Genomic DNA, 12328 nt, shown 5'->3' with positions numbered 1-12328 from the left:
TCCTCACTGTGTAATCCATAAAACCACAACTGAGGACGGCGGACCTCTAGAAGACACGCATGCTGACTGGATAATTGTTTTCTCGCTAGGAGTTTTAAAAAAAACAAACCAAAAAACAGGTAACTCCACTTAACAGATATTGGTTCTGAAATGTGTATAATATATATAACTTGTGTATAAAAAAGAATCCGCTTGCTTCTGTGGTGCTTTATGTGTGCGTAAAAGTTGTGCGTAAATTCCTCTCCATCGAGGACTTAACTTTTGTTCCGTTTTCCTTTCAGGTTCAACGATGGAAAGACATTCAGTGCAGAGCTTTGCAGTCATTTTGGCACTGCTACTCACCCCGCTGAAGAGTACGAAAGCTCAGAGCTTTCAAAGCGCGTTTCCACAGCCAAACAAACACAGCCCGAATGAATCGGCGACGTGTGTACAGCCCCCTCTTATTGGATTAATTTCTCGCGCAACGGGGCCAGTAACCTCAACATACGAAGTGCCGGAGTCCAGCCAGGAAGCGCTGCACGTCACAGAGCGTAGATACCTGCGGCTGGACTGGTGTAAGACACAGCCGCTCAAGCAGACCATAGAGGAGGAGGGCTGCCTTCGCCGCACCATCATTAACAGGTTTTGCTACGGACAGTGCAACTCCTTTTACATCCCGCGGAACAAGTACCAGGACGGAAACGCCTTTCGCTCCTGTTCGGCCTGCAAACCTAAATCCTTCAGCACCGTCACATACACCCTCCTCTGTCCGGGACAGACGCCCAGCACTAAGAGGAAACGAGTCCAGCGCGTAAAGCTGTGCCGCTGCACTACTATCGATATGGATTAGCCACAAACTAAAACATGCTGGCCAGTAATATTGTCTTCTGTGAAAAATATAGAAGGGAGAGTCTATTTTGCTTAAAAGGCGCATAAGTTGGAATAGAAAAGTGCTTGAGCCTTTTTTGGGGGAGAGACAGTTGACCACTAAATCTGCTAAAAGACAGTACACACTGCTAAGTGGGAGATTCAAGTGTCACGTTCTGTATAAGGTGATAATTTGACCTGCAAATACAACTTTACCACACAATGACCAAACATCTGCCAATTATCAGTCGCTGCTTGCAGTTTTGTGAGTGTAAACAGACTTGGATGTGTTGGCACATGCATTTGCAGACAGGAAGTTTTAGGCCAATGCGAACTGTTGAGGTGCAGGCTGGTTTGCGGCAGTCCAGTGACAAAATTTGCCCAAACAAACAAACAAACAAACAAACCCAACAAGCTAATGGATGTGCAGAAATATAAGATGACTTCAGAGGTTGCACTGTTTCCACTGTGTGGGACATGGGGCTGAAGGTTTTAGAGACATACACTTTTATACATGCACTGCTAAAAGCCACTTGATTTCATGGCTGTGCATAATTTGTGTATCATTCATTGTAATGGCACTTGTAAATAAAACTGCATTCAAGCTATTGCATCACAGTTTTCCATGAGCCATGATTTTATTTGTGGAAAAATATTGTAAAAGATTTGATTTTACATTTTAGATTTGATGCAAAAATGTATCTGTCTATACACAGTTGAAGCTATTACTCATGTCTAAATATTGCACAGAAGATTTTTTTAATATTTAAAACTTAAATATATTTTAGGTGACAAGTTATAATATGGTTATAATATAAATCTTTAACTTGACAAATAAAAGTGTCCAAATAAACTACATTTTTTAAGGACCATGTATGTTTGGTACCGTTGCTCACATCCTGTTGGATCCAGCTTTGTGAGGACATTATCCGGTGGTTAGAATGATTTGGATATGAACATTTTTTTGGTTTCTTTAAGTTGAAGATATGCTGGCTTCTTTCTGACGCAGTCGCTCTTTCTGTTGGGAGCAAATTTAGACTGGACTTAAATGAGAAAAAAAGACATTTCCAAAAGATTTTCCATTAAGTCGATAAAAGCAGCAATGCTAAAAAAGTAACTTTGCAAGAGAATTCCTGAGTTGGTATGAGTTGATCTGTTTTTCACATTTAAGGCCTAATTCCACAAATGTCATCTAAGGCGAATCTTTTTGCTTCCTCAGTAAATCAACTGATTCCAGTCTTACCAGGCTGCTGGGGTTGATCTTTCTCGTCTCCACCTTCTTCTCTCCGGTAATCCTCTTCACTGACTGCTGAGCCTCTTTTAACCTGCAAAGTGAAGCATTTAGTAAATGAAAACACACCAGAGAACGACAATGAGGCCAAGCTATTCTATAAATATGCAGCAAAAAGTAAAGTAGAGAAAAGAAATGTGCAAAATACTCTTTAAGCCTGCAGTTACAGATGCACCTATATGTTGGATGAACACCGATGCCAGCTAATATATAAACAACATCACCTTTACTGATGTCACTGCGAGATATTTGCCTTTTGTGTCAGATTAATGTTGGACTGGTTAAATGTTAAAAAAGTCTAATGAAGACCTAAAAGGATTCATAACAGTTTTCTAATATCAGATATAATTCTTATGTTTCATTTCAGTGCAATAATTAAGTGAAGACAAACACATTGTTTCCCACACAGGGTATCGGTAAGGTCTTTATTAGAGGATTACATTTCTTTAGTTTTTAATTTAGTGATGAGGTGGTTTAGTGAAACTGTTTACAAAGGGTGAGACACACACACACACACACACAGACACACACACACACACACACACACACACACACACACACACACAGAGCTATTACTTACCTCTCTTTAGAGATATTCTTGTTCTCCCTTTTCCACCTGGTCTTGAAGTCGGCACAAAACTCAAACCAGAGCATGAAGAAATAGCCAGTTGTCACCTTCGTCTCTCCCGTCTTAGGCTTTAGGCCAAAGTACAGGATCAAGTCCTCGAAACTGAAAACAAATATTTAAAAAAATCAAGATCAAATTTTAATTTTATCTTTGTTTGTGTCTCCTCTCATCTAAAAACATAAGCCAGGTCTTCTGCTCAGTCCTCCTCAGCACTTTGTTTCAGTTGATCACTGTAATACCTGTTATTACACTTCTATAACTTTAACAGACTTTTACCATTTAGTTGGCATGATGTTTGACCTGTTACTAAGAAAATATTTATAGACATGAAAAAAAGACAAAAAGAAATATAATAACAATGAGTCACAACGTAGCTAAAAGAAATGGAAAACAACAGGAATAACTAAAGAGGCAAAAAAAAGAGTTGCAAAATAATAAAAGGAAAAAAAAGGGAGGGAAAATGGATGAAAATAGATTCAATATTATGAATGGATGAACTGCAGATAGCTCTAGGAGCTATTAGCCTGATGCTGAATAACCAAATTCAGATAGAGACCTGCATGCTGCACATGAATGAACAACTTAATTTTCCTACCTTTTTTGTACAGTCATCATCTGATAAGAAGCTTCAGCGTGCTCTTTTCGTGCTGTTAAAAAAATGTGCAGGTAAAAAGTTTAGTTTTTGCAAGACTTTCCAAAAAAAAAAAAAAAATACAGATTAATTTTAAACTCTATGGAAAGTCTGTGAATCTAATTATTCATAGTTACACAATAAGATCCTCTTGTATGATGATGACCTTGTCTAATGGAGCCAGACAACCATTTGGTCTTAAAACACCAATTATGCAGTCAATGGAGCCATTCTTGCTATTATGCCATTATGTCAAATAACAGGTAGGCTACTTGTTATCTGTGTCTGTCTCTCTGTAATGTTTTGGAAGTCTGCTTCAGACCCAGAACAATGTCCAGAACAATAAAGAAAAATCCATTTTAAAAAGCTACAGAAATTACCCACTAATGAAATACTTTTGTAAATAAAGACACACCCTCTTATAAAACCCAAATTCCAGTTCTTGTTTGAAGACTTTCTTAAAGTCTTGTGGTTTAATTCACATCTATATTTATCTAAGAGGAAGAGAATGCAGGAGGATAAACTTCAAATCTTTGAACAAAAGATAAAGTCTTGGAAAAAGATCCTGCATGCAGTCCAATTGTCTGAAGTAGTTTTAGAACAAATAAAACAAATGGGAGACAATAGACAAAAGATGATGATCTGAATAGGCTGCTCTCTAAAAGACACTGATTTTGAAGCTTGATTGTGATACCTTTGTTACTGGGTGAGGGAAAAAAAGATGACGCTCACAAGAAGAATTATTAAGTATTCACTGAATACTCAAAATGGGTCACTATAAACATTTTACACAACATGGAATTCCTCAGTTCATAAGAGTTAACAGATTTTTTTGCAGTGAAAGAGCTCCATAGAAGGCCCAGTGCCTGTGTGTCTCAGCCATTGCCAAATCTGTCTGATCCCTATCTGAGTGTCTAGGCTGTACTCTGAATTCATTCTGTCTCCCTCACATACAAATACCAAAGACACTCCACTGGTAATTTTCAGGCTACTAAAGACACAAAGACTACATTTATAAGAGGCAAGGAAAGACATTTCTTGATTGAATGACAAATTACTTTAAAAAAGAATCAACAGCAAACAGAAAACAGGTACAAAGATATCTCTTTGAATCAATGACTCTTGCTTTTCTATGAGGGCTGGGGGGACTTTTACATGTCTGTCGACGGTATGGCTATCTAATAATCTGCCCATGACTAGGGGTTATGGGGAAATAATTGAGGATAATTAAGAATGTGAAGAAGAGCAGTCAGTTTTTTAAGTGCAAGCAGGCAATTACAGGTTAATTGCAGTAAAAGCTGCATGAGGCTTGGAGGATATTCAAAGCAACAAAAATCTGTCTTTCAAAAGATTTTAACACTTTTAAAACAAAATATCTGAGCTCAAAATGTCAAATATTCAGTGTGTATGTGACTGTACTTGTCAATCATATTTCAAAGATGTGCACAACATTTAATTTCCTTACTGGAATAATCATTACAAAAAATGTCATGGGAAAAAAAACTAAGTACACCCCATAATTCAGTAGCTTGTAGCACCACGTTCAGCAGCAGTAACTAGAAGTCTCTAAATGATAAAGTTATATAGATGAATTCTGGCCCACACTTCTTTACAACACTGTTTCTGTTGTGGGCATTTGTTTATATGAATGTGTCTCATTTTCTCTTACAGCTGATGCTGTTTGTGCTGTCTTTGACTGTGTTTGCTTTCTGCCACATGCTGCACTGTGCATTATGACCACTTTGGTCTCCTCTGTCCAAAGGACATTGTTCCAGAGGTCTTGGGTTTTGTTCAGACACAACCTTTGCAAATCCAAGTGGTGCTTTTTTTTTAGAGAGAAGACACTTCTGCCTGCAACCTTTGCAAACCAGCCTTACTTATTCATTCTTTTTCTAATTGTCTTGATGCATGCTCAATCATAGCGTTGTCTGCTACATGTCCAGATGAACACAAACTTTTTGGGATCTTTTTCTAATTGTGCTGTCAGGAACTTCAGCACTTCACAGGTCTGCGATGCAGCTCTTTGGTTTTTGCATGGTCTGATCTTGGATTGCCCAACCCTGGGAAGATTTTAGCATTGTGTCAACACACCTGAATGACCCAGGAAACTACCAGAACCTCTGCTTTTATAGAGATCAATTAATCAAGCACACTTTATTCACTGTATCTGGCTGCTAATTACCCTCTTAATTCCCATGGAAGCACTGTGGGTGCACTCTTTTTTTTAATATGACTGTATCTCATTGATGTTTTTACATAACACATTAAATGAATGGTAACTCCTCACCACTAAGCACAAAAGCCTCCATCTTGTCTTTAAATGGCTGCAGGTATTCTTCAGGAGAGTCAGAGCAAACCTTCTGTACGTCTTTCTCGCACCCTGAAAAGAACACAATGATTACAAAATGTAGGAAGCATTACACTTTCAATATTTAGACAAAATTTCAGATAAGAGCCTGGAGAAGATTGAAGCTATGAAGAACATTTCTTTCTTCTTCTCTTTGTAACAATTTACGGCTTGTTTAAAATAACCATAAGAGGAAAATAAGACAACAAACAAGTTTAAAGGTGACCGTTATGCCACCATCTTTAGTCTGAAACCAGAAGATGCTCAGATGCATTCCAGATTTGTAATTTCAGCCTTAAAAAACTATCCTATATTTTTTTATTTGCTTCCAAGTTTAAATATTGGAAACACTCGTCTGAATTGGCAGTATTGTAAAGCTAGTATTGGATTTTGTCAGTTTTAATGATGTTTTTAATACTACAAAATAAGTAATTAAGACCTTTCAATAGGGTTCTCCAGGGTTCTTCATTTATGTATAATTTTATGATTTCATTGACATTTCCACCTTATTTTGTGTCATTACTGTTTTAGCTGTATGTAAGAAAATTCTCAGTGCTACAATTATTTGACATGGTCAATAATCAATAACAGAATACTTTACAAAGACATAAAAAAATGGATGTATAGAACTAGCAGTTAAATCTGATAAAATGTTGTTTTTTTTAACCCAGCCTTTTTTACCCCGACATCTACAACAACCTCGGCTATTGCTCAATTCTCCCACAGATTTAAATTAAGGATTCTTCAAGTGTCATGTCTTTTCTTTATAATGTCTCTGTCAGACGTGCAGATTCACATAGAGAAGGACGAGCTCTGGGTTGAACTAGGTCCACCTGTACCCCAGCGTGAGGTTATCTACGCCGCTTCCTCTTCAGATATCACCAGTTGAGATTCATCCAGAGATGGCGACTGCTCCTCTCTCTCTCTCTTTTCCTCTTCCAGTCTGCGGCTCCACGTTGCTGTGTCCAATCAGTGGATCAGAGGAGCCAGTCTGTGGAGCCAGTCATAATAGAGGCTGAACCAACCCCACCCCCCACCCCGATGCTCGATCAACATCTTTCAGATAAGATTACAAAAGAATACTGTTTTCATTCGGGTTTGTGTAAACTGTAGAGGCGCGTATCTCCCTCTCTTTGCATTGTGTGGGGAGCCTTTCTTTCTTCTGTCTGCCTTTTGGGCCTGACAGACGTTTGCTTATTTCAGACTGAAGAGAGTTATGGACCTTCATGTAAATATAGCTGACTTCAGATGTGAGACTGCAATTACACAAACTGCACTGAAACAATGATTTTGATTCATAGTGAGGGATAAATGCTTTCTTAAGGAGGTTCACAGTATTTTGTGATGATATGCTAGAATTATTCATCTCTCAAATTACACCATTACTTCTGCCAGTAGGGGGGTAGTTTATATAGGACTGGTTCAAGTGACATTTTTAACAGTGTTCTTTATTTTGGAACAAGACAAGCAAATCTGAAATTTGAAGATTGTCCTTGTTTTATCCTTCCGTTCATCTTATTTATTTGAGCTAAGGTCTTAAAGTGATGGTTCCACTGCCATTGCTCACAAAACAAGGCAACACTACTAGCTACACCTACAGCTTTGTGAGGACTTTGTGCTAGATGTATTGAGGTTTTGCAAACACATGACTACTAACCACACGATTTTATCTTTTCTCCACAATTTTAGACAAGTCACTAGTGAATATAGCCACAGTCACACAGGCTGCTGGCAATGAGGGGAAAATCCTTGACCAGTTGGCAAGTGGTTGCTGGAGGCTGATGGCACTTGCCTGGAAATTGATTGCTAAAGACCCAGTCACACAGACCCACAGACCAGTCAATGACCTCCTGGCAACCACATGTCACTGAGTGTGTATTTCCTTCTTTAGATAGTTTTGGTTGCTAGTAGTAGCAATAGTTGTAATTTAATTCAATTGTATTCCTATCACACCACATTACAACATCAGCTTTTATATTGTAAAATAAAGGCCCTACAGTAATATAGAAAAAAATGCCTACAATCAAATGACCCTCTAGGAGCAGGCAATTGGCAACAGTGGGAAGGAAAAACTCCTGTTACACAGGAAGAAAACTCCAGCAGCCATGGGTAGCCATCTGCCGTGATTGGTTGCCCACAGTTTGCAATTTACCTTCAAACACTCACCAGCTCTCCAAGCAGCAGTGAAACTGTGAAAACTGGAAACCGAGAACCTTTACTTTTAAAAGTGGCACATGCATTTGTTGGTGCAGCAGCCGCTTTATGACAGATTTCACAAAACAACTGCCAGCAACCTACAGCAACCAGTCCGGGAATATTCTTTTTCCCCTCGCAGCCAGTGGTTGTATCATGTCAAATATCATGGATAACTCTTGATCACTGTGTGCATGGCATATACAAGTATATAAGCACTAAACCAAAAAAAATCGTGATTTGATATAATAAACTGTGTGGAGAATATGAAAAGGTGTACCAAATACAGCAATAACCAATCAGATAGTTGTTGAGTTGTTATTCAGGAAAACCAAGAAATCACCAGAGTCGAGAAATCACCTAGGACCATGAATGCTTGTGCAAAAATATATGCATCTACCTGTAGGTGAAATAGCCTGGACCAGCACAGACACAGACTGCTACCATAGCTGAAACCATGACTGATATACGATAAAAAACAACTAAACAGAAAAAAACCCTTTGCAACTCTGTGGCTCAATAAACTACTTTTATTGCCACTGTAACAGACATGAAAATTTAAGGCCCAAGAAGGGTACACAATGTGTAGTTTTAAAGACCCAACTACAGATATAAATCCAAATCTGCATAGCTAGTTAGCTTTATTAGTAATTTGAATGAACTTCCCAGTGAATAACCCATGTAAATGCAATATAGTCTCAACATGGATGACTTAAGAGAAGCTTAACCACAACAAACAGAAAGATTTCATACCAGAAAAAACAGAAAACAGAGGGAGAGTGACGAACGACAAAAGCAGAGCCTCAAACCAGGCATGAGGGCAGTTCAAACAGGCAGAACAAAAGGAACCTGCGACAGGCAAACCAGATTGCATGGTGGTTTGGGTAGACAGTGCGATAAGACAAAGCTGTGTTGAGAGGTAAAGAAAGCTATCTGTGGCACACATCTGGGGGCCACACTGGAGCCCAGGTGATACAGGTTAAGGATCCGTGCATTTCTGCAAAGATACCAGAGATACTAGGGGTCTGGAGATTACATAAGTGGGAAGCTACGGTCTCCCTGCACTGGCGACAGGGGCACAAAGCAACAACGATGGGAGATCTGATGGGCTAAGGATTAGAAGCTGGATCTGAAAGGCGCCAGGCCAGTATCAGCAGCGAGACTCCTGCTAGTCTCAGAATACATGCACATAAACACGCATTCAACAAAATGCATGCAAAATCACATGCATACGTAGGGACACAACAATGAACTCACTCATAATCATACTCATGCACAGTAAGCATTGTCCTCAGAATGACTTTTAACTGAGCGGCATGCTGAATGGCGTCATATGGGCACACTTAGGCAGTGAAAAGAACAAGCAAAAAAGGATTAGAAAGACAAGAGGAAGTCTTTTGTTCTTGAGCTTTCACTAACATGAGTTTGCTCACAGAGGAAAGTCGTTGGCCTTAAGTATAAACAGCTACTCAATGGCTGGGGCCAGTGATGGGAAACCAGGATAGTGAAGGTGGGTGGGGGATGTCTGTGGAAAAACGATGCCAGACTGAGCCAAAGTTTGGTCTGTGGGAACCTCTGGAAAGTATCAGAAAATCACACTGACAGAGTTACACTGGCTGATTTTTTCAAACAAAAGCACACAACAAAATGACCACAAGTTGAGACTACTCCTGGTCACATGGAAGCTTGCCATCTGTCTGGAATGTGTGCAACCATCTAATAATATTAACCGAGAAAAGGGGACTGAGTCTGTTTGTTATTCTTCTTTTCAAAAACTCAGAGAACAGGAGATGGTATGGTAACGTCACGTACTTGTCAGATCTCGTCCAAGATGTCTCAGATCTCTGTCGAGGTCATCAAACTTGACCTGCGCTGCCAGGAAGACGTCCTGCGGTTCAGGAAGAGGGAACATACTCTTCTCTGTTCCTGCATTCTGGGGAGATGAAAACATTTTAGAAATGTATTACATCTGTGGATGCAGTGTGTGTGATGCTGAGTTAGGTGATTCCCAGCTGAAGGTCGAGTCCAAACCTGTGTTTTATTGTCTAATATAGCCAATTTTCATAAGAATACAACACAAACACACCTTCTATGAAGGTAGTTCCATTTTAAGCATGCTAATCTACAATAAGGACAGCTGTGGCTCAGGAGATAGAGGAGGTTATCCACCAGCTGGAAGGTCATGCATGCTGAAGCACCCATGGGCAAGGTACTGAACCCTTAGCACTGTATAAACGTGTGTGTGGTGTGCTTTGAGTGCTCATTGAGGCTACTCCATTTATTTTTTAAATTGCATATTTTTTAAAGTACCTTGTCCACATTGTGCAAGTAATATGACACCACGTAATCCACCAGGCTGATGCGATTGTCCTGAGAAGAAATGGAAGGACAACATGAAAGCTGGATGAATGATGAATGTAATGGACTCTTTTAGCTAAGGTTTGGTCTCAAGCTACACATTCTAGCATTGTCATTGGCAGATGCTGCTGAGGTTAAGCTTATGAGTTCAAATCTTCTTCTTTGTTCTGTTCTTTTAAGTACAATACCAAATATTCTCCCAGGAACAGATGCTTTATCTGAACACATATACAAATATGGCAACAGAGCACTCCTTTTTAAAAGGTATCAGGAGTTGGGGTATGAGTAAATGCAACAAACAAATTTCTATTACTCTTATTTTAAATTTCTTTCAGTAATATGTATTTTTTTCACACACACCCTGACCTCACTGGCTTTTGAAGCCAAATCCTCGCCCTCCTGCCCAATCTTATCACTGTGATAGATGATAATAATGCGACAATATCGAATCAAGCCGGACTATTCTACTTTCCCCTCCACCTATACCACTGCAGGTTCTTTATTATGGTGTAGTTCACACCTACTTTCCCTCATCCTCATGTTAGATTACAATCTGACCCCTAACACTTTGCACGCTTCCTGTGCTCTGTTCTGAAAGGCAGGCAAAAGAGCCACAGTAACTCCGCAGGTATCAAGGCCTTACCCTGCTCTTTACATCTTTGAGTTTTGGAAGGATTTCCAGGCCAAAGCCGTCAGCCTGGCCTCTAATCCTGCTTCCTCCATTCATGTGGTTCCCAAGAGCCAACACCAGTCCCATCACCTTCCTGACACTGTCACTCTCCAGCAGAGCCTAGATAATCAACAGTTTTTTTCAAGACTGGGGTTCACGCCACTCCATGTCACATCATTTACTGGCCACCTTCAGTGAATAACTGGGTTTTCTGTCACGTGCTTAGCTCACCTTACAGACATGTGAGACAGTGTTGAGCTTGCGTTGAATCGAGGTGATCCCATCGATGAAGGCTGACTGGAAGATGACACAGCGAGCTCTGCCTGCGAAGTCCGGAATCTGAGATAGTTCATACAGGAACCTGGAGCACAATCACATAAACAATGAGAGTCCAAAATGCAATGACATTATCCATCCCTGTTAGAACTGTCAAATCAGTAGGTCTGGTATTTGTCTATTTAGTCCACAAATACAATCAATTACTGGTGCGCTCTCTAAACATCTGCTGAGGCACTCACTGCTCAGGTTTGTCCAGCAGCTTAACATCCTCTTCTTCTGACGTCTCGTAGTGTTTCCTGATCCTCTCCAGCTCCTCCGGCTGTGCTCTCTGCCAAATTGATAGCAACTTATAAATTAAAGGTTCATCGTTGTACACAACTGTCTCACACAATTACGTGCCTAAATGCGTACATTTTCATACAGCGCTTCAATGGTCTCCAGGTCCACCACAGAGTGATCCACTGTCAGTACAGCTAGAAGTGAAAATACACAGAAAAGGGAGAGATTAAAAAAAGAAGAAGCTGTTATTCATATATTGTTCAAATATTGCCAGATCCTACATTAAAAAAAAACCTGCCACTAGCACGAAAATAGAAATAATATGTCTATATGGTTAGAAACTGATCAGAAGGCAGTATACTGCAAAGGAAGAAATGCTTACTAGGCTTCATTCACAATATTTCTCCTAGTAGTGATCACTTATGGCAGAAACAATAGTTATTGTGCATTCAGCAGACAAGAGTAGAGAAATTAATCATAGCACTCACATTTTAACACACTCAACCAGACAAATTCTAAAGATAGTGAAGGGAAGTGACAACGCTTTTCTAACGTTGCTCTTCTGTATCAATGACGGATAATCAATAAATATGATATCATAAACGTGTCCGTGGAAATACAAAAACAAATCAAATAAAATGCACTGACAAAAAATTGGCTTTCATGCTCCTCTTCCTGGAAGACACAGTCTACTGTTTGCTCCAAAGATTTTTCAGTTTTGGATTAGAAATGCAGATTGGCCGTCTTGCTGACATTGTGGTGAGCGTTTGGGCCACTAATCCTGCTTCAAATTCACCCCTAGCTCA

At 39.6% G+C, this 12328-nt stretch overlaps 2 protein-coding genes across 9 annotated transcripts in view; one reads left to right on the top strand and one right to left on the bottom strand.

Annotated features, from left to right (window-relative positions):
• Positions 1 to 25: 25 nt before the first annotated feature.
• Positions 26 to 1459, top strand: grem1a (gremlin 1a, DAN family BMP antagonist). The gene is made up of 2 exons (XM_005475064.2): positions 26 to 119; positions 282 to 1459. The coding sequence occupies exon 2, from the start codon at positions 290 to 292 to the stop codon at positions 827 to 829; it is 540 nt and encodes a 179-aa protein (XP_005475121.1). The 5' UTR covers positions 26 to 119; positions 282 to 289; the 3' UTR covers positions 830 to 1459.
• Positions 1460 to 1465: 6 nt separating this feature from the next.
• fmn1 (formin 1) overlaps positions 1466 to 12328 on the bottom strand; it is a 28888-nt gene continuing 18025 nt past the window's right edge. For all 8 annotated transcript variants that reach the window (XM_005475063.1, XM_013272051.1, XM_013272052.1 and 5 more), the window contains 11 exons: positions 11655 to 11716; positions 11483 to 11571; positions 11196 to 11325; positions 10938 to 11084; positions 10247 to 10306; positions 9749 to 9869; positions 5684 to 5776; positions 3361 to 3412; positions 2718 to 2867; positions 2090 to 2171; positions 1466 to 1864 (listed from right to left, as the gene is read on the bottom strand). In XM_005475063.1, coding sequence (XP_005475120.1) covers positions 1820 to 1864; positions 2090 to 2171; positions 2718 to 2867; positions 3361 to 3412; positions 5684 to 5776; positions 9749 to 9869; positions 10247 to 10306; positions 10938 to 11084; positions 11196 to 11325; positions 11483 to 11571; positions 11655 to 11716 — 1031 coding nt within the window. In that variant the 3' untranslated portion in view covers positions 1466 to 1819. The remainder of the gene's footprint in view (positions 1865 to 2089; positions 2172 to 2717; positions 2868 to 3360; positions 3413 to 5683; positions 5777 to 9748; positions 9870 to 10246; positions 10307 to 10937; positions 11085 to 11195; positions 11326 to 11482; positions 11572 to 11654; positions 11717 to 12328) is intronic.

The sequence above is a fragment of the Oreochromis niloticus genome, linkage group LG15 (assembly GCF_001858045.2).
Source record: "Oreochromis niloticus isolate F11D_XX linkage group LG15, O_niloticus_UMD_NMBU, whole genome shotgun sequence".
NCBI lineage: Eukaryota > Metazoa > Chordata > Actinopteri > Cichliformes > Cichlidae > Oreochromis > Oreochromis niloticus.
Note: the sequence above shows the minus strand (reverse complement) of the source record. Positions and strands in the feature narration are given on the sequence as shown.

Coding starts and splice junctions, on each gene's coding strand:
- grem1a (XM_005475064.2), top strand. CDS start 290: ATGGAAAGACATTCAGTGCAGAGCTTTGCAGTCATTTTGGCACTGCTA.